The sequence below is a fragment of the Pieris brassicae genome, chromosome 2, assembly GCF_905147105.1.
Source record: "Pieris brassicae chromosome 2, ilPieBrab1.1, whole genome shotgun sequence".
In the NCBI taxonomy this organism is placed as follows: Eukaryota; Metazoa; Arthropoda; class Insecta; order Lepidoptera; family Pieridae; genus Pieris; species Pieris brassicae.
The window spans coordinates 10,724,898-10,751,544 of NC_059666.1; the positions used below are offsets into that span (position 1 = coordinate 10,724,898).

At 34.4% G+C, this 26,647-nt stretch overlaps 1 protein-coding gene across 4 annotated transcripts in view; it reads left to right on the forward strand.

Moving 5' to 3' along the window:
* Positions 1–26,647, forward strand: part of LOC123720704 (Ca(2+)/calmodulin-responsive adenylate cyclase) — an 85,547-nt gene that overhangs the window by 44,173 nt on the left and 14,727 nt on the right. For all 4 annotated transcript variants that reach the window (XM_045677415.1, XM_045677416.1, XM_045677417.1 and 1 more), the window contains exons 6-7: positions 6,688–6,799; positions 7,235–7,362. In XM_045677415.1, coding sequence (XP_045533371.1) covers positions 6,688–6,799; positions 7,235–7,362 — 240 coding nt within the window. The remainder of the gene's footprint in view (positions 1–6,687; positions 6,800–7,234; positions 7,363–26,647) is intronic.

Sequence of the window (26,647 nt, forward strand, 5' to 3'; positions counted from 1 at the left end):
ATCGGAACTATAAGCCTCTCGATACGAAGCATCAAGGACTTAATACATCAAGGCCTTTATTTTAAAACTTTTATCTTTGTGAATAAAGGTGCGAAAATGTATGCTCAACGACATTATTTTGCGTTTAATAAGTTTAATGGTCACGTGACAAAGTCATTCCGATACAAATTTGTGTGGCTTTAGTGGTATTTCTATCACTGTAATACATATGTTTGTATAACAGTGTTTGGTTGCTGTAGCACTTTGTACCTGGATAGGTAAGGTGTAGGCTTATTAATGTAATATGATTGTGCTTGCGACGCTTTGGTGTACGGAAAATTGAGACCAATTTGTGTTCAACCATCACATGGTTTAATAATAAAAATCATAATTATAATCTATTAAATAAAGAAGTGGGTCTACAACCTTTTTGGCCCTGGGCCTCAGATTTCTGAATCCGTATCATGATCGTTCTAATAGGCAAGTTGGTAATACACGCCGTCGAATTTTTGGGTGTAAGGCAAGGCAAGGCGGTTTCCCCACGATATTTTCTTATACATTAGTGCACAGCTAGAGATTGATCTTACGATCAGAGAACCCTGCTCATTTTGTCTAAATCTATATTTAAATTAATATTACAGAGATTTGTATGTTATTGATCAATAAAATGTACGCAAATTCGATATAACAAATCGAACGGAGCAAGTATATATTCTTTATATCAGGCAATTCGTTGAACTCAGGTTTGTTATGTTGAAGTTAGGTTGGTCAAAAATTCGTTATGACGATGTTTCCTTTTAAGGACATTACTTCCCATGGAACAACAATGATTGTTTTACGAACAAAAGCGTGGTTTGATGGAACCTTTATAAGGTTTTGGGTTGACAAAATCCGTTATAAAGAGTTATCCGTAAGGGGACATCCCTTTACATTATTTCATTGACTCTAATTGGCAATTTAAGATGATTACGAAGAATTTGTTAAATCGAGGATATCGTTATATTGAGGTACCTTTTATTAAGGTTGCACTGTAAATACTAAACTGATTAGAAAAATTCTCGTACCATTAGACTGCTACATTATCCCTGAGTGAGGTAATTAAAATCTATCGTCTGTCAAAACCCTTTATGTTTGGGGAACCTTCTTCGTAAGTTTTACACACGTTATTTACATAGTATTATTTTTATTAATGTTTAAGGGCTATCAGCGAATGCAATGACGTCACAGGTTATACGTAAGGTGACGTAAGTGTGTCTAAAAATATGTGTTATTTACGTGGTATGTTGACATTGACTTGAACTTGTGTCCAAATGAGACAGGTTTTTATTCGGACATTACTATAGTATTTACATAAAGCATGTATAAAATGGTTATTCCATCAATATCAAATAATGATGTAAGACTGTTCGACACCATTTATATATATATATATATATATATATATATATATATATATATATATATATATATATGACATTGTAATGTCAAATAAAGTAATGAATAAAAGGTAGATTGGATAGCTGCTGTACTGTATAAATCAATACCAGTTTCAATGATGGCAAAAAAATGTAATTTCAATTTCCTTCAATGTCTCAAACATGAAATTTCGTGGTGCGGTAAATCTAGTTACGGTATCTAGTAACATGAGAGCAAACGGGTTGTTAAGTGGTACTGCCCATAGACACTCACATTGCCAGAGGGCTCACAAGTGCGTGGCTTTTTAGAATAGGTACACTCTTTTCATGAAGAACTCCAAGTCGAATTGGTTCGAAAATACTTCAGACGGCAACTGGTATATAGTGGTGGTGCGCGGCAAAATTTCCTTATGAAACGCTCAGTTGTAGAACGACGGACGTCGAGGTGACCTGTGGAGTTTCGTATTCTGCCTCGTGCACCGATGATGAAGCGTGCTTACCAATAAAAACTGAATACGCCCAACTATACACATTCGTTGTAATAAGACAAAAGACGAATCAGAAATTAGCCAAACTCAAAGCCAAGCTCAAACTACAGGAGTTAATCCTATAGTTTGAGTTTATATTTATTGACAGAAATGAGAAATGTTGACAAGGTTAAATAAAGAGGAAATAATAAACGAATCAAATGTGTTGTAAAGTGGGTATTATGAATGATGTAAGGGGTAGCTATTGTTCGACAGGGAAATTGTGTTATCACAACGCCCTTCATTACGAGAGTGTATTGTTAAAATGTACCTGTTATAGGGGAACATTGGCGTTCTTTATATTCCTTTCAATGTTAGAGAATAGTTACTGAAGACGAAATAACAAAATTTAAATGGCGCCCAGGAATTACACTTTTTTATAACACGGCATGAAGCTCATCCGATGTTACGGTATACCGTCCTTCATGGACAGTCTCAATGTCTGAGGGCTAGCGAGCGCGTTGCCGGCTTTTTAAGAATTTTTACGCTCTTTTCTTGAAGGACCCCAAGTCGAATTGGTTCGGAAATGTTTGATTGGGCAGCTGGTTCCACGTAGTGGTGGTGCCCTGCCTTAAAAAACGCTCAGTTGTGGAACGACGGACGTCGAAGTGATATGGGTGGTATTTCGAATTTCGGTGATGAAACTCAGCTGCAGGTTTTAATCCTAATATCACCCTCCATGGTAAATGCGGTAGAAGATGCAGAGTGACCCCAAATCTCTACGCAGCGCCAAGGATAATATTATATATATACACTATTAGATTTTTAGTTTATCGCGTTCATAGACTTCATTTTTTTACTTTTTAAAATATTTTCTTTGGCTATTTTGTCGTCAAGATGTTGAGATATTGATTTATATTATTTATTAATTAACCTTTTGAATTAAATTAATATTTAAGGAATGCTAAATTGTATTTATATATTTATTAACACTTCGTTGCATGTACAGAAATATAATATAATTAAATAAAAACAAGGGAAACTTATCGCTTTCGAGCGATCTCTTCCAAGCAACCACTGACCACTTTTACGCAAGAAGTGCAAAAATACATAAGATATATAGTTAATTAGACAAAACTAATGGAACAAAAGCCACTAAGACCAGGCTCGTGAAGACTCTTATATTCCCCATATTTCTATACGCGGCCGAAACGTGGACCTTGCGAGATGTGGAAAGACAGAAAATAGACGCTCTGGAAATGTGGTGCTGGAGAAGAATGCTTGGGGTTTCGTCGACCGAGTTTCGTACCAACGTCTCGATACCTCAGGAACTCGGTATTAAGCGGTGTTTGTTTACGAAAGTACAATCTCGCATCCTTACATTCTTCGGACACGTATCTTGTTATTGTCGTCCAGGGGAAGATGGAAGGCACTAGACCGCGCGGAAGGTCACCTACGCGTTGGACTGACCAGATCAAGTCTGCCGTACACTCAATGAGTGTAGCAGGATGACCTCTAATAGGCAATGAAGGCGAAACGTCGTGAAGCGCATCATATCTGCCCCTTTTAATACCACTACTACATAGCGATCACGACCGCTCTGTCAAGAGTGTACCGGATAATAAAAATGGAACAAAAATTTGTTCGCAAGATTTGTTCTATGGTTTCAGTAGTTTTAGAGTCGAATTCGAATCGAGCTAATAAGGTTATACCTACATATTATTTTCAACAACTAGAATACATTTTGTAGTCTCCCCTTTATTACTAAAATGTAACAAGTGTAACAAACATGAGTAGTGTTGGATTAATGTCTAGAGGATGTGGCTCTCATCCCTGAGGTCCTAAGTTCGAGGTTCACAACTGGACTTTTCTTTTTATGTGCGTACCAACATTCAGTTGTACAATTAAGGTAATCATCGTGTTTTATAGTCGTGGTCAGACATAGACGGCTAATCAACTACTTGTCTATTAAAAAAATGATTATGAAACTGATATATGTACACTGGTTTTCAGAACAAACATGTTGACTTATACTGAAGCAACTGACATGACCCCTCTCTAATCCAATTCGAGACATTGTGAAAACAATGTCGACTGATCCGCCCTTTGGCTTTGACATGTTCCAATATTCACAAATATTCTGACGTCATGTTGGACAATGTCTAGGGAAAAATCTCGAGTTCCCTTATACCGTATTATTTAATATAGGTGTATTATTTAATAAAAATTAGGTAACAGTGTAAATTTTATCAGAATCGGTTCTTGAGGTATGGCAATGCACTCATTTCTAGACGGAAACAATGATGACAGGCGATTTAATTTTTAGAATATTTCTTTTCGATTTTTTTTAACAAGGACAAACAACCTTACCTGATGTTAAGTGATACCGCCGTCCATAGACACTCACTCTGCTAGAGGGCTTGGGCTTTACGTTCTATTCTTGAAGAACCCTAAGTCGAATTAGTTGGGAAATATTTGTAACTCCTGGAAGCAAAATCAATCGTATTATTCAATCATATAGATTTCTTTGAATTTATAAACAATTGTCTTTGTATGAACGCATACAAATCTATAAAAATATACTTTCAGTTAAATAAGTTTTCAATTTTAGCAAGTCTGAGGAAAATCTTTGTAAAACTTTACAAGATTTTTCATTTAATCACTATCTACTGCTTGAGCCTTTGTAAGTGCATCTTTCCAGCTTATCTTTTTCCGTTCTTTACCAAGATTGTGTTATGAGGTTTTAGTTGCGGCTTCTTTAAGTTCTGTTAAAAATTTTAAAAGATTAGTGCCACCAACTTTTAAAGGATCTTTTATTTATTTTAAATAGTCAAACAATTAATATTTCTAGCGATGTTCATTCGTTCTAGGCAGCCTTTGAATTATTGCTTTACTAAGAAACGCACCTAAAACCTCAGCGCTATAATGATGCGTCACCAAGCGGTATTTTTGAAGAAGTTAAAAAGATATAAATGTGCTTTATATTTGAAAGAAGAATGAAAAAATTACGACTAACAACTGTGTAGTTGACACAGTAAAAAAGACATTTTGTGAAAATTTTCCTGCTATAGAATGCCTTACCAATCTTCTTTTAGATCATTTCTCTTCTGCCTCGTAATTAGCCTTTACATATTAATTGTTACTCAATTAAATTGGTATTAGCTTTTACATTTTTGTTTATACACATTATTAGTTGTATTTTTTCTTTAGATTTTACTTTATTCTAGTTAGAGGTAGTGTTATATGTTTTTTTGAGTTTTCTTGTTAGTTCTTTGTTGTTCCAAATTATTGGTGGCCCTGGAAGAAATCACTTGTTAGCGACAAGTGCCGCCCGTTGCCTTATAACTTATGTAACCTGCTTTTTATATGTTTTTGTTTAAGGTTACGAAGTGTAAATTAATAGACACTTAGTTAAAAAGAAAGTGCATGAGATAAGCTCTAGGATTCCTTGTGTCGTCTCTTCCTTTTGATATGTTAACGCTACTTTACAATAATTTCTACAAAACGCAATTACTGTCGCACAATAATAATATTTTCCGTATCAGCATAGGAGAGGTAAACAAGATGTTGTTAAGGATTTTTAGTGAATGTATGTAATGATATGATGATACTGATCATGATGACGTTTCAAAAGTCAACGTTAGTAAAAAAATTATTTCTAAGAAAGTGGTTAAAGAAAGGGCCTCGTAGGGAGAAAAGAGGCAAAGTATGATCGTTTTTTGGGTTGCATATATATGTAAGCTTGCGTTGTGTGTCATGTTATTACATTACTTATATTAAAAGACACAACAAGGCATTTCTATTATCGCAGGACTAAATGTCGCTTCCATTGTTCGTCGCCGTGCATGCTCTAGTACACCGCTTTTGCGATAATGAGACCATAATTACGAGATTATGAACTATTATTATAACAAAGAATTAAAAGAAACTGCAAGAAAACGATGTGATTTCTGAATTATAAAACCTAGGTACCTAGGTTGTATTTGTCCTCTTTAGTAATTGTAATTATACATTTTTTATATCATTTTAAACTTTTTGGCATCTTAGATTAGAACCTAGTAATCCATCGTGATTCATGACTCATAAGACACACTCTCTCTTTTAGTATTTTTTTTTGTTTTGTAATTGTTTAAGTCTATATCTGTAATAAATTTTTTGGGTTTCTCGTTTTCTTCCTGGATTCTGTGGTGGGAAGTAACCTTGCTTTGCCTTGTGTTGTGGAAAAATGGTCGGCAGTGACGAGGTTTGGAATGCAGTGGTATCCTTCTGTGAGCATGTTATGCTACAGAAGGAGACAGCAGAACGAGATAGGAACCCCTTCAGGACGAATCCTACGGGTAGAAGACGGGGAGTAAATAGGAGAAGATATGCCCATCTCCTATCTCCAATGTAGTGTATACTGCACCGGAGGTTTTAGAGTGTAACTAAATTTTTTATTTGGTTGCTTTTAGAGCAGTGTTGGCCTACTGGCGTTCAGCGTGCGATTATCATCCCTGAGGTCGTAGATTCGAACCCCTATTCGATTTCGCTGTGCACCAATAGACTTTCAAATTGCGCATTTAACATTCTTTTGAACGGTGAAGGAAAACATTGCGAGGAAACCGGCTTGTATTAGACCCAAAAGATCGGCAGCGTGGGTCAGGCACAGGAGGCAGATCCCTTGCCTATTAGATCGATTTAAAAAGGTTGTAGCGCTCCTGATTTTTATTTTTTATTATGTATTAATTTTATTCGTTATCATTGCAATGAGACACGTGACTGGGAATCATTCAATCAGTCAGAATTATTATATAGTTCAAAACATAAAAGTTTCAATATTGTTTCAGTATTCTTTTCGCTGACATCGTGGGCTTCACGGTGCTTGCATCGCAGTGCAGTGCGCAGGAGTTGGTGCGACTGCTTAACGAACTTTTTGGTCGATTTGATCAACTTGCCAATGTAAGATTTATTTTATTTATAATTTGACGCCCTGAAGTTTCTTCAGATACTATCAGCATCACTTTGATGGCTGTAAATCATCTACGGCCACAAGACACTTTTTCTAACTAGTGAACAGTGGAATCGACTCCCGGTGGGGGTCTTTCCTGGGAGATAAGACTCCCTCAAAAGCTGGCGAAACACCTTCTTAAATGAGTATCCATGGGTGTATTGACTGCCCTATTTGGGCGTCCTATAGGCTCGTTTTCCCCCCAATCCAATAAAGTAAAAAAATAAATGAAATTTGACCTGAAGGTAACCTTGCAAAAATGCTACATATATGTCTGTTTACGACATATATACTAAAACATATTTAATTTCTTCAGAGGTAGATCAAAAGGTGTCTACCGTGTTTTTACCTTGTTAACATTAATTAACTAACTTAAATTTTTCCAGGACAATCACTGTCTTCGCATCAAGATTCTGGGCGACTGCTACTACTGCGTGTCCGGGCTGCCCGAACCTCGCTCTGACCATGCACGCTGCACTGTCGAGATGGGCTTGGACATGATTGATGCTATCGCGTGAGTTGTAGTATAGCTTAATATAGTTCTAGAATATATAACGTAAAAAGTCAAATATTCAATATTTCCAGATTTTTCTGTATTAGCTTTGGAACTCTAACGTCGCAATAAAATCAAAAGCTGATAAGCGCGACCTCTCCTACATTAAATAATGAATATGTTGTACCACTGCTGGGTATAAGAAAAACCTATTCCTTAAAAATTCGGGTAAAACATCACCAAGACGGACAGACCTACGAAAGCCAGAGTTCTCCTGTCATGGCTGTAGGCTAAGCTAAGCGACCGTAGGGGGTATCGTAATTGGTCGCCCCGTGCTTAAATTTAGGCAAGAACGACAATACCCCGATGTAATATCGACCTTAGCAAAAGATTCCTATTCTAATTTCGCTGTAGCACGTCTCGCGGTACAATTGTGTTGGAAAAAGTAGGGTTTAATCAAAAAAGAATTGAATTTGTACGTGACTTGATAGATGCTCGCAAAACCAGATTCTGAGTATCGATTGGAGAATCACGAATTCAATTTAAAATCACTAGGATCCGTACCCCGCAGGATGACATACTCGTATGTATTACATACCCAATATCTTTATTGAAATAGGGACGTAATGACACGTAGGACCCTGGGGACCTTTAAAATGTTCGGTTTCATCATCGTACCTCAATGCAGAATGCAAAATTCCATCCGTATCATCTTGACGTCCGTCGTTCCACAAGTGAGCGTTTTTAAGGCATTTTTGCCGCGTTTATAATTTTTTTATAACGTGTTACGTTATCACAGAGCACGTATTGGCCTAGTGGCTTCAGCGTGTGACTCTCATTCCTGAGGTCGAGGGTATTTTCTTTTTATGTGAGCATTTAACATTCACTCCAACGGTGAAGGAAATCCTTCCAAGTAATCCGGCTTGCCTTAGATCCAAAAAGACAGCGTGCGTCAGGCACAGACTGATCACCTACTTGCCTATTAGATGAACAAATTATCATGAAACAGATACATAAATTCGGGGGCCCAGAACTAAAAAGGTAGCGTCTCTGATATATTTTATTATTTTATTGCGTATTCACTAAATATACCTAGGCCTTGAGACATTATTATCCGTGGTAGCTTTATTGAGGACAGACTACGTGACTTATAAAATCCGTCGTGTGTTTCAAGCAAGTGTTAATTTGCTTATGAGCTTAGTCTACCCTAAGGTTATGTTTAGAATACCGAAATAGCTTTCATGTTACCACATTGCACACTTATGGACGTTAAAGACATAAATTTACATTGCCAGTTCAGAGCAAAATCTCCGTCACTCTTTGAAAGCGGTAAGTTTTTTCTGGGGCTTGCAAGCACAATTTGTTTGTAAAGTGTTGCAACGTACAAATATACAGTATTAAATATTAAAAGTTTGGTCCCTTTAAGCATTAAAGGCATTCATTTTCTCGCTGTATTGCGATACTTATTCGTTCAGGAAAGCACCAAATTTAAGATTACCGGTACTATATACCAGGCGCCAACTAAAATCTTTAATAAACAACAACAATACAAATAACAATTCCATGTTTTTTTTTAATACGATTTCTGAGTCTTGACCAACTATACTTTGAAATTGCAATGCTAATTAAATGTCGCGTCGGTTTTGTAAATAAACAAAATCCTCGTTTACCTATTGCAACAAAATATATTTTAAAAAATAATATCGGCCTATATTACAAGATACACGATTGCAGGTGAATGTTGCATTTTCATGATGTAATTGATTCTATGTTCTGCAAGCAATTTCACAGATTACATATCCAATATAGTCTGAAAAAAAAACCATAACGTAAGAAGCTATCTTGCTGATCTTACACCACATGTTTAAGATGTTTGCCTTAGTGAGTAATCGTAGTTTTTATATGAATTTTGTCAGTCCAGTGTACAAAAATGTAATCTATAAAATGCCTACAACGTGTGTAATTTTGAAGGAAAAAAATACAGAAATAAAAATGTTTTTAAAGTATTGCCTGATATAATATATAGAGATAGATAGATACCTCTGCGTTTTATCTAATCTCATTTTTTAAAATAACTAAACCAGTCTTATAATAAAAATATGAGGGTATATAGGTATTTTAAATGCCTGAAATATCACCCACTACCCATGCGGCTTTTCCAATAGTTTGATGTTATATCCAGCAGTAATATTTCCACAATAAATTAACTTTCCCCCCACACTTCGCAAGAGAGGAAGCGCATAGATCGGCCTCTAACACCTTCGCTGTTAGGTTCGGCATAACAGTTGTCTAACAAGTATATGTACATAATAATAGTATATTAATTATGAATAATGTCACATAAAGATTGATCTCACAATAATACACCCAAAATATCATGTAAGGTAATGGGAGTGTACTGGAGTTTACTAAAAAAATATATCTTTATTCAATAACAAATTACATTGTTTTTGCAAGTATTGGAGCCCCTCAACTAAGTCTAGGGAGACCTGTACATCGGGGTACTCCGCTCGACTAATGGTTATATAAAATTGTAACCTAATAATAGTTATTAAATATTATGTAAAGAAAAATAGACAATTCAGACTTATTACTAAAACATCGATACAGGTTGAAGTGAATGACTACGATAATGTTAAGGAGGGACTGGATAGAATGGGAGGTGGAAAGTGGTAATGAAGAAACTGAATTACTAGTACTATTTGTACTAGTAATTCAGTTTCATCATAGTATAGTGCTATGTGCACTGTGCCATTTTAATTTCGTTTAATAACTTAGGGTAAATCCTAAGGATCCCATTAAGTTTATAGCATAACAATGGTTTAACGTATTGAATGAAATTGTGAATTTATTGTTTTTGTGGCTAACAAAATACAACACAATACTTCATCGATAGCATTACAATTTAACATATTTATCGAAGCGTACAGATTGCCCTTATTCTATAAATATTGCCGAGGGGTTTCTGGGTCAACTGGATTGAAGGCTTAGGGTCCATCCATCAGATACGTGTTTAGGTAACTAATCATATACATTCTTTATTTTGTTACAAATGCCTTATTAAATTTTTAACGTTACAATAATATACGTTTAATTTAAGCTTTTTCGCATTGTAAAAGCGTTGACATATGTATCTAATGTCCTGGTTTATATGTCATAAGATCAGTGCGATTATATCTTATGGTATATTTATACTCAGAGCAGTGTTGGCCTAGCGATTTCAGCGTGCGACTCTCATCCCTGAGGTCGTAGGTTGGATTCCGGGCTTTGCACCAATAGACTTTCTTTATAAGTACGCATTTAACATTCGTTCAATTGGTGGAGCAAAACATCGTAAAGAAACTTGCCTTAGACTCAAAAAGTCGATGTTTCAGGCACAAGAGGCTGATCACTTACTTGCCTATTAGCTTGACAAATGATCATGAAACAGATTTAGAAATCAGATCTAAGAATGTTGTAGCGCCACTTATTTATTTTTATATTTAAACTCCTGTCGACAGAGAAGTAAGCAGCGTATGTAAATAATTAAGTTGCAATACCAGAGTGGTGAAGCGAGTGTGAACTCACTGGCGACGATATGCAAGAAGGATGTAGGGCAATATTATTGTCTGGGGCAGGCAAGGGCTGAATGTAAATGTGGCAAATCACAGATAATAACATCACGTTTAATGACATCCGTGTCGTTTTACGACCTCAGGCCTTAGTCGGAACTTTATCGGCGTGTAGATGGTAGTTTTATGGTTCGATAGATTATATATTATACGGTACAGTTAAAAAAACATTTTTTTTTATTTTGAGCTCCGAAATCAGGAACTTCCAGCGACGCTCCTGTCTTACCTGGTCCTCCTGCACTCTGCCGATCAAGTTATACCAAGGCTGGTCGCTGACTACTAGGTAATATTACAGTAAAGATAAAGATTTCTGATTTTCATATAACACTGTTTTGCACGAGTTCCATGGAATCATTTTAAGTTTGATGATTAGTCTAGTGGTAAATTAGAAGATTATTGAACGCGCGCGCATATTATCCTTATTCAATTAAATTGATGTTATTATACTGTATTTTAGGTAGACACTTGCGATAATTTTCTTGTATAAGTATTAAGTAGTCTAAAATATTTCATTATAGTGCTTTTATTATTCATCATTGCTATGATATATGTAGTGACGGACGTTGCTTTTATTTTGTATGTTATTTATATGTAGGAATGCGTTCTAAATCGAAATACTAATTGTTATTTAGCAACATTTAAATAATATTAACCCTTGGTACATGTTGGTGAAACCCACCATTTTTTAATTGTTCTGCAGTGCCAAGCTTTGAATTTAATTTTAATAAGAATCAATAAATAATTCAGTTTGCTTGATGCATTTTCTAAGCCTTGCCTTGACTTTAAACAAAGTTGTTGCACGAAGTTGAACCTATGCTAAATTTATATTAAATTTTATGAATCACAACTAACCATCTATATAAATGAATAAATAAATTTAATATATAAATGTAAGGACTAATTAATGAATTATTATAAGTAATGTCGTGTAACTGTATACTTACAATCGAAGTAACGTCCTTAAGGCGCAACACGCAGGCTTTCCTGTAAAATACGACAATTGCGAATATACAATCGTATTATTTTATATACCCTTGTTATAATCACAATATACCGGAGTCAGAGCGGTATTAAGGTGAAGTAGTTCTAGTAATGTACAAGGCCAACCAATCATTCCAAAATTGTAGGTCAGGAAAGCACAAAAGATTGATCATAGTCGATTATTTTATAACTCAGACAATATTACAATAACAATTTCTCGACATTGACGTATTGACTTAGCCTGTATTTTGTTAGTAATTAATTAAAAAAAAACTCATAAAAGTTACTCAATTACAAGTTAATTCAACCAATACTTGACCAGGTATAACAGTTACTCATTTTTTAGATTTTAAACAGATAATTTATATGCTACAATGACTGCATTGCGTCTGTTGTTCGATCACATTCGCACAAAGAATGAATTCATATATTTATAGCCCCCCATGGGCAGAGTCTGCTTGGTAGAAGAGTTGGTTGTGATAATTATTTAAACGAAAAAATCATGTCGGGAGTGCTGATTTTATAACATTATGGTCAAATGTCCCGGCTATATATGGCAGTACATAATCTTTTAATAATTCTAGATATAACATAACCTATGTACTCGGATATAATTTAGTTTTAATAGTTTTAAGAATTATTTTTATTATTACTTTTTGGTAGGTTAAGAAAATTTTAAATACTGTATATTTGATTGTTATGAATACTAATAAACGTTATTCCTTCTAGATAGATTTACAATATCAAAGTAAAATTAAAATAGTATGTTCTAAATTTTCAAAAGTTACCTTGATACGAAGTCTGAACCTAAGCCGAGCGAACCTAGATATCTAGTTGATAAAGTATTATAGGCTATTAACGAAAGGTTGCATTTAAGGCGAGCCCAACAATGCTTTGATGTTTCAACAACATTGTTCGTCTTTAGTCAGTATAGTTCGTCAACGTTTTTCATTCAATAGATTAGACAATACGAAAAATATTAGAGAAAAGATGATTATTTTTATAACGGCTGGAGAAAATCTGTATGATAAGTAAGTAAGTAAGTTTCATGATTATTTGTTAATCTAAAAGGCAAGTAGGTGATCAACCTTCTGTGCCTGACACACGTCGTCGTCGTTATATTTACATAGACAGAAAGTCCATTGGGGCACAGCCGAGAAGAAGACCTACGACCACAGGGATGAGAGTCGTACGCTGAAGCCACGAGGCCAATACTGCTCACGATGATAAGTATTATAATGTGATAAAAAATAAACAGTCCCTTTATTGAATAAATAACGGCCCCCGCCGAAAATCCCAGCAGCTCTTTTGTCTCTTTCTATCAAATTGTGGTTACGCTGTGATGAAGAGAGACAAATTAGTACTTTACTTAAAACGGTGCTTTAGACTACTTACTTTTATTCGTTTTAAATGTAAATCCACAAACTTACATCACTGGAAAGAAATTAGGTCTCGTTCAAGAAGGCATTGTGTAAGTAGGCATTAACATAGCCGGTCATTGTCAAGGCATGTCGCGCTATCGTTTACGAATGTCGAGGTTCAGTAGTTTCTTTGTCAGGGTCGAGGAACCGTGGGTGGCCGTGCTATAATATTGATAGAACTCTGGTAGAAATTACGTACATTCCTGGTTGGTTCTCTCGGTCTCTTGAAACAATTTATGTGGAAATTTTGCAGCATAAAGTTACATTAAGACGTTTTCTAACCTAAGTAGGTACTTGTAATTCCTTGGTTGCGAAACTAGCGAGCTCCGAAGTAGCTAAATCATTTTGAATGTCACTGTTTAGTTTTTTTCTTATTAATTAAATTATTTTATCATTTGGTATAAATTTCTTCTTTAAAACTGCTTTGGCAGGCCATAAAGCAAGAACAGTTTTACTTGAATACAAAAGTGTTTTGTTTAAATGCAGCAATGCACTCGCAAGCTCTCTGGCATTGAGAGTGTCCATAGACGAAATCACTTAACATCAGATTGGCCTCCTGTCCTTTTGCCCCGTTCTATAAAAAAAATTAAATGTTGCGTTTATTCAGATTTAACTTAATTTTTTGTAACTTTTTAAAGTAGATGAAAGGTGAAGATAAAGATGTTTAGCTGACACACATATATATATTGAGATTTGATGATTATTGCAGTTAAACTAAGACATGTATCATATCATATTTAAGTCTTAAATTAAACTGCTATTTAAGCACGTAATAAAATCTAGAATCTATAAAATATTTAATTAGTCATGAGGTTGGGGACGTGGTTAAGTCAACCGAACACCGCAACCACAAACCATAAACATCTTGGTATTCATTCTCCTATATACAGCTTATATATAATCACATTTATGCTTTTAATACAATATCTTGGAGGAAATAAATTAAAACGAAGCTATTGTATTACAAATCATACCTGAGATGTACACCGATATAGAATATAATCAAAATCACTTAAAAAACTTACGATACCATGAATAAAATAATTAACTAAATCAGCCTTTGTTCAAATATACACAAATATACACGAATTTGTAAAACTTCTTTCTCTTTTCTCAAAAACTCATATAGACACTTACATAATACGATACAAAGTAATGCTACAATCTTTTTAGGTCTTGGCTTCATTTCTGTATCTGTTTCATGATAATTTGTCAATCTAATAGGCAAGGATCAGCTACCTGTTCCTGACATACGCCATCGACTTTATGGGTTAAAGCAAGTTTCCTCACGATGTTTTTCTTCATTCGAGCGAATGTTAAATGCTCACATAAAACAAAAGATCATTGGTCCAGCTTCGAACCTACAATCTAAAGGATGAGAGTCGCATGTAGAGCCAACACTGCTCTTTACCTGATACGATATTCAGCGTACAAATGCAGTTTGATATCAAATTATCATGGCTTTGTAATAAGTATTAGGCTTAGACCCATTTAATTTCATTACGATTGCTGATCCGGTATTAAGAAACCATTGAATATATCATGTACGCACTTTCATGTTAGCTATAATAAATGCAGCGTTGGCATAGTAGCTTCGGCGTGCTCTCATCCCTGAGGTCGTAGGTTTGAACCGCGGCTGTGCACCTATCAACTGTCTAAGTGCGCATTAACCCTGGCTCGGTGTAGGGAAACACCGTAAGGACACCGGCATAACAGACCCAAAAAGCTCGATTGGTGTGCCTGGCAAGGCACAGAAGGCACCTATTAGAAATCTGAAGTCAGACCTAATAGGAAGTAGCCCATTGGTTCTTAATTAATTCGTGATTTAGTGAATATGAAAATAAAAATACAATTCATGAATTCTAAGTATTTGTCAGTAGTATCATTGGTAAAACTTATAACTTGTATTCGTTGAATAGGCATTTATTTGTAATAGTTGTAGTACGTAAAGGAACGTTAGGAATTTCCGTAATAACCTGTCGTTAATTTCTCTAAGAATTACCAGTAGTTCCCAAGATACTCACAATTGTTTCTCGTACGAACACGAATTACCTACATAATTCGCCAAAGCTTCGGGTTTTATTTAGCTATGACACTAATGATGAGGATGTTGATATTTTCCTTCCAGAGGCGGGAAGACTTTGACTTTGTTTAGTAGTAAAAAATTAAGTTTTTTATTAATGTACTTATGTTTTCTGTTTCATATATTATATTTTTTATCTATGTAATCTGTGTTGGTTTTGTATATTATCTAAATGTTTTGTTTTATAATATATATTCCTTCCTTGAATTTTTTGAATGTTGTTGTTTTGAATTTTGTTTGAATTTCCTTCTGTATTTACAGTAGTTAACTCGCCAGATACGATTACAGTGCTGAAAACTTCCCTTTCAAATTTGAACCCTTGCACGCGCATTCTCGCAGTCATTTATCGTAACGTTTACGAGTATATCAACAGTATCGCAAGCAATAGTATGAAAAAAAAAACAACATATTTTTTTATTATTCTATTACCATACTTCTATTATAAAGAGTAAAGAAATTTTATACATTTTATGTACCACGGAATCACAATATTAATATTGCAAACAATTTTTCTAATTATAAATTCACTATTAAAACAACACATAATAGTATTGTCTTTTGTTAACATAGCTTTTAAACATTGAAAGAAAACACTTTTTTTACCGGATTGAAGCTATGTATAATTATTATAAACTTATAATTATTTTACATAATTTTAATTCTTTTCCGACGTTTCGCGTGCTTTACAGCGTGCGTGGTCACGGTGACGGTGATTATGTAAAATAATTATAAGTTTATAATAATATATAGCTTCAATCCGGTTAAAAAAGGGTTTTCTTACAACACATAATTTTGTAAAAACTACCAGGACATCCAACTATTACCTATTATTAGCCTTGACTTCTTTAAGCTATCCCTGGCACGAACTCCACAGTATCCGCTCCTTCTGCTTGACCATATTCAACGAAGAGCGATTCGAATCGTCAACGACCAGTCACATTTCTTACGGCTTGATCCCTTGGCGTTGAGCAGAGATGTGAGGTCTCTCTGCATCTTCTCTGGCATTTACCGTGGAGAGTGTTCAGAGGAGTGGTTCGGACTTATACCGGCAGTTGAGTTTCACTATCGGACTTCAAGGCAGAATACAAAATACCATCCGTATGACCTCGACACCCGTCATTGCACTGGGCATTATTAAGGTTATGCCGCGTACCACCTCTATGTGGAACCAGCTGCCCAATATTTTTGAACCAATTCGACTAAGAATCAAGAAAAGATTAGTATGCTCTTTTCTTTTTTAAAAGGCTAGCACTTGCGATTCTTCTGGGTGTCCATGGGCGGCGGTATCAAAATCAGCTGAGCCTCCTAATAAATAAATAAATAAACATATGCTTAAAAGAAGCATTCAGAATATCCTAAATTACCTCCAAGATGAGCATACAGCCAAATTAGGTATAACTTTATTAAATATTTGGTATGTATTTAGTATATTTATATATATATATATAATTTAAGGCGCGTCGAATGTGTGTTTTATATTGCTATTTACATTATTCATAGTGGTTTTTGCTCCATTTCCAGATTTCTCTTATTTCCCTTTTACACAGAGTATAATTATGTTCTCACATTTCGCTTTATAGAGTGCTCTGTGAATAAGTAAAAATATGTCGATTTACCTAAATTCCGAGAAGCGAGGCTTTACGGCTTCGGGAGTCATGGTCAGAGCCATAATAAATGAAGCCTTCAGACCGTTATTTACAAACAATTATTTAAAAAAATAGCACCCATTTTTATGTTCAAATTGTCTGGTTTATGACCTGTTCTATCCTGAGCTAGCCTGCTCCATCTCTATGATAAAAAAATCTTTATTGCTTTAAGCTAGACTTGTTCGCTTAATTAACGGGAGATTAACTAATTAAATTATGTATCTAAAAAGCTATGTAATAATTCAACCATGACATTTATTAATTAGCCTATTTCAAATAATTTCTTAACATTTTTTAATCTGTATTTTAAAGTTACGTCAACAAAGGAACAACTATGCATATGGTATAACAGAGATAAAGCTTAACTATACATGGTCGTATAAGCTTATAAGCGTACTATTTCCCAATGATTCAATACTTTAAAATTTAAAACAAGAATATAATTAAGTTAATACTAAAGTATAAACCTTTTATAATTAAATATCATTTATTATTCCATCATAAACTATCAGTTTAAACATAACGAATAATGTGCTCCATGCATAATAACACCGCAGATGAACGAAGATTTAATACTTGTATATTTGTAGAGCTTTAACCTTTAGTCCAAGAAATGATTTTCAATATCGTTTGTTGTAACAAATTGTATCCAAAAATAACAAATGCAAGTTTGCTGTATTCAAACGTGACCCAGCTGTCCATTTAATTTAACACAAATACACACGTAAATACATCGTTAATTTCGAATTTTCGTATCTGACCTAACCAGAAATGCAAAACTACACATGTAATTTAAAATATCTTCTGTTGAACAAAGTATATGATTTTAAACAATGTATTGTAAGTAATTAGTCTTATTAGCTGTGATACATTTGACATTCAACACCTTTTGTCTTCAGTCACCGTGACCACACACGCTGTAAAGCACGCGAAACGTCGGAAAATTTAAATTTAAAATTATTTAAATAATTATAAGTTTATAATAATAATACATAGCTTCAATCCGTTTAACAAGTGTTTTCTTAATGTGTAAAAGCCATGTTAACAAAAGACAATGTTTCATGAGAAATTAGCCCACCAAGCAGTTTTTACAAATTCTTAAAAGGCCGGCAACGCACTCGCGAGCCCTCTGGCATTGAGTGTCCATGGGCGGCGGTATCACTTAACATCAGGTGAGCCTCCTGCCCGTTTGCCCCCTATTTTATAAAAAAAAAAAAAAAAAAAAAAAGTCTTCTTATTTAGACGGAGTTATGTGGCACTTACTGTTGTATAGAGAGTAATGTGAGAACATTATAATACTCTCTGTAAAAGAGATATAAGCGATATCTTTATTTTATATATATTGTAAGCAGTTATTAAATAGGCTTGAACTATTAGAAAAACTTGACGAGATTTCGGAATGGCAAATACACTTTGAACATTTTTGAAGTTTTTTATTTAGGGAGCGTTCAAGTATAAGGTATGTGACGATTTGGGGGGGGGACGACGGGGATGGAATACGAGTTATTATTTTAGACTTTCCGGCACTGTACACCACATAATGGTAAGTTTTAGGTATAAAGAGTCACTGGGCGGCCACGAAACGTTATACTGGGTACAAAAAAACGTTACGGCGCGATGCATTGTCAAGAAACTTGAACTATTATTTATACTGAGATGTAGTCAAAGATGGAATATATAATAGAATAATATATACAAAAAAGGTTCAAAGATTTACAAAAGAAAAATCATTAAATACATTTAACTAAGTAATACCGAATTCGTGTGTGTTGAGTGATGGTGTCAAAGTTAGGTATACCCACCCACTAAAACCCCTCGGTGCCACTAACAATCGCTCTAGGCCCTAACATTTCCTAGTAGCTAGGGAGATTTATTATATCTTTTTTAAATAGAAATAAAACACTACAAGACTTAAGAATCTTTAATTACTTTTGAGTTCAACATCCAGCCTTCAGAGATATTTAAAATAAATTCCCAAGAAAGATTTCGCTTCATTTCGCAGAATCCAGAGATTACCTTTAATCCTAGATCTCGGTCCGTTTCATTAACAAATATTAAATTGCAATTGATGTTGCAGATTGAAATCTTCCTTGACCGATTTATCACTGGGATGAATAAAGAAATATATATATGTCAAAAGCCAATGAAAAATTTTCACTCGAAAAAAAAACCAAACAAAAACTTAATTAGAAAAACAAAATTACATAATATAAAAAAAATACAAAAAAATCATTTCATTCAGTGGTCCGTTCGACCTATGTCATTCGTGGACTAAAGTTATACAGCGAATCATGTGGCTTTTAGTCCTAGCTGTGGCACATGAAGTAACTTCTGACGTACTCATCAGGCACATTAAGGCACTGAAGTGCTGTCGAGATGAATTACTGTCCTTAATAATATAAATACTATCCGTTTGTGTAGTAAAAGTTTTGTACAGTAAACCTCTATTTTAAATGCCCCTGTAATCTCTATAGGAGTGAGATGTTTACAAGGCTATGTGATTCGTCATATATAAAAAATGTATCGCAGTACACAGTGATGTTTAAGTCAATCACACCCGTTGTGTGTATGATATACAAAAGGTTATAAGTGTGAACAGCAAACAAAAAGCTTTTTAAAAGCTTTATAAAGCTGCGAGCTGACAACGATTTATAATTAAATGCATTATATTTAAAAATACGGTGCAAAAAGTAAGACACTTTGTGTATTTGATTCGTGATCATTATTTTTATTAGTCAAGTTGATTATCAACCTTCTGTACCTGATAAGCGGTGGAGTTTTTGGGTCTTGCCCGTTTGTTCGTAATGTTTTCCTTTACATACACTGAAAGGTCCACCGAAACGAACCTTCGACTCAGGTATGGGAGTCTCACATAATATTATTTTCATGAACATATGGATTGAGGCTTCATGACGTGCCTCAATATTGTAAAATAATTCCGGGCTCTGAAAGGCTATGCCGCCGGATATCCTGAAAACGGAATAGATTCTGAATTCGAATTTTAAATTTTCTACCGTAGAAAAGCGTACAAAGAGAAAATAATTATATTTAATATTATAAATAATATCGTGTGACAAGAACTTCTGAATGTTTTAACATTCAGAAGTTCTTTTGACAAGAGAACAAGCTGTATTCTCTAGATTTATTGGTCATTCATCATTAACTAACTTATAAAAAAAAATATAACATGTGTAATAACTTACTAAAAGTGTTGCATTAATAGTAATATGTTATAATTTTCCAAAAACATTCAAAGATCTTCCTACTAAAGTTAAAAATCGACTTATATGCTACTCTAGGAAAAGAAATGACATATTTATAAGAGTTGACTATGTTTATATGATTCATATTGTAATGTAACTTCTAAGTATTATTATACCTTTTAAGACAAATTTAGACTGTACCACCATCATTTTTTTGTACCAAATTCTTGCAAATTAATTATTATTATTATTTGAATATGATTACTTATAAACGCGCATATATATTTAAATAAATTCTAAAAACGCTTCAAAAAATGTAACTTATTAAAAGTAAAAAAAAATAATATATAAACGTTTGTTTTTCATCAAATTTAAAACTCTAACTCAAAATAACTTTATTCTTGTAGAAACAAGTACACTTATGATCGTCAGAGAAAAAGTTAAATTTAAAAAAAATACACTGGTTAAAAGAGAAATCAAATTATTTCCTAAATTCTTCTAAAGCTTATCAAAATCAAAATTCAACAGGAAAGCTTATCAAAACTCTCCAGAATTATTTAAAAAACAAGCGGACACACCCACACATTGCCAACACACTCTTCATAATAACAAGTTAATATAATATAAATATTTATCAAATTGAAGTCTCACACTTACCCTAACGTAAATAATGTAATAAATTCCTGTCATTTTCTCTTTAAAAAGTTTTTTTTCACTAAAACTAAAGATTTTATTTATTATTTTACAAGATTTAGAACAACAAGCGGGCAGGAGGCTCACCCGATGTTAAGTAATACCGCCCACGCACGCTCTCAATACCAAACGGTTCGCGAGTGCGTTGCCAGCCTTTTAAGAATTTGTATAGAAGGAATTGACTCGGAAATCCTCCAGTGGGCAGTTGGTGTCATATCGATGGTGCGTGGCAGAAACTGCATTAAAAATGATAAAGAAATTGTCAAGGCACTCCCCCTTCATCAATCTAATTACACGTGGAGCCTTCTTTTCGATGAACGTGAAATTGATTTATTATTAAATTCTGAATCTTTCACATTTAAGGTGCCGTCAGGCAATAATCGACTTTTAATGACTTCGCACATACGATATTAAAATGGAATTTGTAATGTGGAAATAATTTCATATAGGATTTACTAAAAGCTTGCATAGTATAGATTTATAGTAATTGCTACTCAGTACTCTATTAAACGTTTGCTGTTGACTTAAAGTCCTATGTCCTCCATGTGGGGCAGAGGGCAGTTTTTTCACCACCTCTATGCGTAACCAGCTGCCCACTTCAGTATTTCCGATCCAATAGCATTTATGGCCCTTCCCGGCAACGCACTTGCAAGCCTTCTGGTAATATGTCCATGGGCGGTATCACTTAACATCAGGTGAGACTCCTGATTGTTTCTGTAATCATAAAAATAGTTTGTAATTTTTTTTTCTGGGAAGCATGTTTATGTATTTTACTTTAAAAATATATTTGTATTGTTTGGTGGTTCCTAAAGAATATTTAGGTTAACGATTCCTTATGGTTTTATAAAAATTGTCTGATTAAATATTATTATTGAAAACGTCGCTAAACGTTTTGCAGGTAAAGGGCGGAATCATGAAGCGTACATGACCATTTTTAATATCGATCGAAGTTACGGGTTTATTCATGTATCATAAAACTAACAAGGAGAATTCATGACCCTTTATAGCGTGTGAAACGGTTGTTATGTGTCACGTACGCTGACAAGTTGTGGGGTGAACATTTCGATTTTTCATGTCTTCTATTTTATCATAAATTTAACAATACTGGTTACGTAATATAATCTAGAAAACGTTTCATAATTTGTAACAATTTAACAATTCTTTCACCAAGATTAAGCTCCATTATCAGCGCGTTAATAGGATGTATAATTTATAGATGAATGTATATGTTAATAATAGTGGAGCATCGCTGATAAGGATGTAATCGCCAAAACAGAACCCTATTTTAAGGCTAAAGATAAATCATACTAAAAAAATGATTTCGAAATTATCGAAAATTACCGATATAATCGTTGTATCGCTCTCGAAGGCAATATTGAACATTTAAATGAAATTGTATTAACAAAAGATCTCTTCTATGTGAGGTAACTTGCGCCAATGTTGTAAATACGGCATATGATCGTTTATATTCCCTGGATTAGCACAAACAATACGTAATAGAATGTAAATGTAGATTATGTAAAATTTCAGCAGCACTGAGGGTTTTTGGAACTAACCAGAACTCGAACATAAATCGGCCAACCAGACTCCAGAAGATAAACCACTCCTTATATGGAAATTGTATTCGTTTTTACAACAAACTCCCAAGCGAAATTAGAGAATTATCACTAAATAAGTTTAAAACTCTCGTTAAAAGTAAATGAATCAATAAAGCTTATACATTTGACGAATATTTAAATGATAATCCTTGGGATTGATTTGCTCCAGTACAAACAAAACAATTTGTATGACTCAAAACTTGGCGATTACAAAGAGTGGCGGATAGTTTTTTGCCAGTCCTTGCCCGCTCTACGCTCTTGACTTGCGAACTGGTAGTAAATGTAAATTTAGAATCAATTTAACATATTTTCTGTTGACGTTCATAAAAGTACACTTATGTTGCCTATATGAATAAAGTTATTTTGAGTTTGAGTTTGAAATACTGTTGTAAAACTGATGTGGCATAGAGCATTTCAGCTGTTAAAAATTATCGAACAAACGAAATCGTTCAAAGGTGACAAATGACGACACTAAAAATTAAAAAAAAAAAACTTTTCAAAAGTTTTTCTTTTATAGTGAAACCCGCAAACAATGCGAGTGTCCCATTTATAGTTGCAATTCGTCTTTAACATATAAAATTTTAAAAAAAAAAAACAGTGGGCTACAACAACAATATACAATATACAATTTTTAGGTCTGGGCCTCAGATTTCTGTGTCTACTTCATGATCATTTGTTAATCTAATAGTCAAGTAGGTGATCAGCCTCCTGTGCCTGACACATCCTGACGACTATTTGGATCTAAGGTAAGCCGGTTTCCTCGCGATGCTTTGCTTTACCGTCGAGCGAATGATATATACATAGACAGAAAGTCCATTGGGGCACAGCCGGAAATCGAACCTACACACATGACACGGATGACAGTCGCACGCTGAAGCCACTAGGCCAACACCGCTGTCGTTTACATGCAGCTGTATTTTTCATTGTTTTATTGTAAGTCTTGCTTGAAAATATACGGTATATTTTCAAATATTTCCATTACATTTTCACCGAAGAAAAGTTTTTCTCGCCTCCAATATAATAATAAACAATACGCAGTTCTGACTTCAGTATGATATCTCGGATAATCCCTGTCAATTCGAAACAATTTCTCGCAACAGTAATTTAATTATCTACTCGAACTTGTGTATAATTTATCTAGGCTTTGCATGTAATTAATTCTGAGAGTTGTGAGGATATTGTTCATGTATTCTAATTAACAAGGCCATAAGACCGTGATTGTTATTTACAAATGAAATTGGTACTTGGCACAGCCATTTTAAATGCAAGATAGATTTTTATTACAATCGTAACACAAAACAAGAATTGTAATGAACATAAATTAACTTCCAAGAGTCATAATATTTTGTTTCTCACATTTATTAAGACAGAATTGTTTTGTCTTCAGAAAATCTAGTATTATGCCGTGTAATACCGATATATTATACCTAATAAACTTAAAATATTACAGTCTTGAGAATTCTAAAAATAACTTCGGTCCGGTCGGTTATAAATCATAATATTAATATACTTATTTATGTACACTTCGTTACATACGTTAAATTTATAGAGAAACAAATAACATCAAAATTATTAATGATGCAACGGGCGGCCTTATCGCTAACTAGCGATGTCTTCAGGCAACCCGAATAATAATTAAGCCTCATTTTATCCATGAAACAATTATGCATCTTTAAAAAGGATACACACACTTAAAATTTTCTTTTGTCCAATGAAAAATCTGACCTCCAACTAACTTCATCTCTCGTCAGCCCACCGTGCAAGAAGGTCATCTCTCTTTCTTTTCTCTAAAGGCGTTTTTCACCTCGTTACCCCGTTAGTCCATCTGCCATTGTAGCCCGGCCATTTAGATTTTTTGCGTTTATAAACTTGAAACTTCCAAATACTAAACTACACAACACAAGTGTTTTAAACTTTAAGTGTTGTTTGACCGTATACTGAGTATATTTAGAACGTAACTACTCCTAATAAATCCAAAAGGAAATGGGTCTAAACGAACGAGTTCAGTTTGGTATAAACAAAAATACATTTGTGTGGAAACCATAAAAGCGCCGGTCATTTGCCAATGGCCCCGTACATTGTTAGTGTTACTATATAGCTTTCTCCGTTTAGTGTTTTCTCCTATGTACGTACGTTAACATCATGTGAGCCTCCTGCCTGGTCGCCCCCTGTTGTCTGTTGTTCTATTCCATGCCTATTTATTATCACATATTCATAAAATTTGTTTAAATTGTGATTTTGTTATAGCTATACCCAATTATTTTTCTGGTACAATCTCATACGTAAGTTGCAAAGAGATTCTGTTCATTAAAAATGGATAAAAATTCTCCGAGCTTTGAGCTTCCTGGTACCGTAACTTAATATTTGTTTGAATAGTTTACGACTTGTTACGTTAATTAGTAACGATTCATACAAGACGTTCATTATTTGCCACTGTTTCTTGTTTATTAGAAGACTGAAAAGCAAAGAAATATGTTTTAGAACATTGCAACCGGGCAAGGTCCTCATCTGATACTAAGTGATACACTATTTGCCTTCAACGTTGCTCGTACGGTGAAGAAAAGCATCGTAAGAAAGTCTAATATTAGGCGGGCTAAAAAGTTCGTACGCTGACATAGAAAATGTTTTTTTTATTAATTTCATTTGATTAATCAATCCCTTCGACACAATTTTTATAGTGCGTTTTGTCTTTAGCCTCAAAATACGCTTCAATGACTGCGATTTTGCATCAGCGCAATTATGTCCAGCGAGCAATCTCTTTCGTTCTAAGAACAGGAAAAAGTCACTGGGGACTGGATAATACGGTGGATGCGGAAGCAATTTGAAGCCCTATTCAAAGAGTTTTTCCATCGTTTTCATTGATTTGTGACACATTAGATTATATCAAATTGGGCCCTAAAATCGAAGATCTGTAACACAGAAACCTGACCACGTTCTTGACTAAAAATAATTAGTCCATAGGTCCTTTCCATTCAAAAATCAAATGAAAGTATTTTCAACCAATCCCTCTGCGAGCGGCCTGATCCTTTGGCGTTGCGTAGTGATGTTGGATCACTCTGCATCTTCTACCGCATTTACCATGGAGAGTGTTCAGAGGAGTTGTTCGGATTAATTCCTGCAGCTGACCTTCATCATCGAACGTCGAGGCAGAATGCGAAATTCCACCCGTATCACCTCGCCGTCCACCGTTCCACACTGATTGCTTTTCAAGGCAATTTTTGCCGCGCACCAACGCCGACTAAGTATTTCCAAACCAAATCAACTTAGGGTCCTTCAAAAAAAGAGCGTACCAATTCTTAAAAGGCCGGCAACACCCTCGTGAGCCCTCTGGCATTGAAAGTGTCCATGGGCGGCGGTATCACTTAACACCAGGTGAGCCTCCTGCCCGTTTACCCCTGTTCTATAAAAAACACATAATATATCTAGGAAATAAATTGCCTGAAACCTTATAACGAAGTCTGTTACTAATTTAGTGAAGATACATTGGATACGTACATATATCAGTTAATACATAAATATTCAGATCGGTGCCAAAACCATTTGTATTTTGACTCTTCATCAGCTCAATAGCATGGGAATTAGTAGTGATTTATAAAGTAAATTTATTGAGTTTTCTTATTTATGTGTTACTGTTTAAAGCTTATAATTTCACTTTAAACTCGTGTAGGTGGCGATGGATTATGATTATTTATCACTAAATCAATGAGCGTTAGAAGTTTTCGTTTCGATAAGGCGTGCGTTCTAATCCCGGATTGAGAAACGTAGGCTCAATCCTATTGTTGTTACTAGATTTATTTCCGTTTTCCGCGTAGAGGGTAATTAAGTAATTTCTTGCACACTTCTTGATGTATAATTATGATTGATATACAAACTTTCCTTTTATCAGAAATTGAAATACCCAGTTGTAATATATCTAAAACTCAACCAAACAGTAATTGCAGATATAATAACTTATTAAGATAATGATGAAATTAATTAATAAAATAAATATATGTTCATTCATTTGACAACAATTCAATGTAAGATTTGGGAAGACTTTTATGTAAAGAATTACCCGTGCCAAGCTTCCC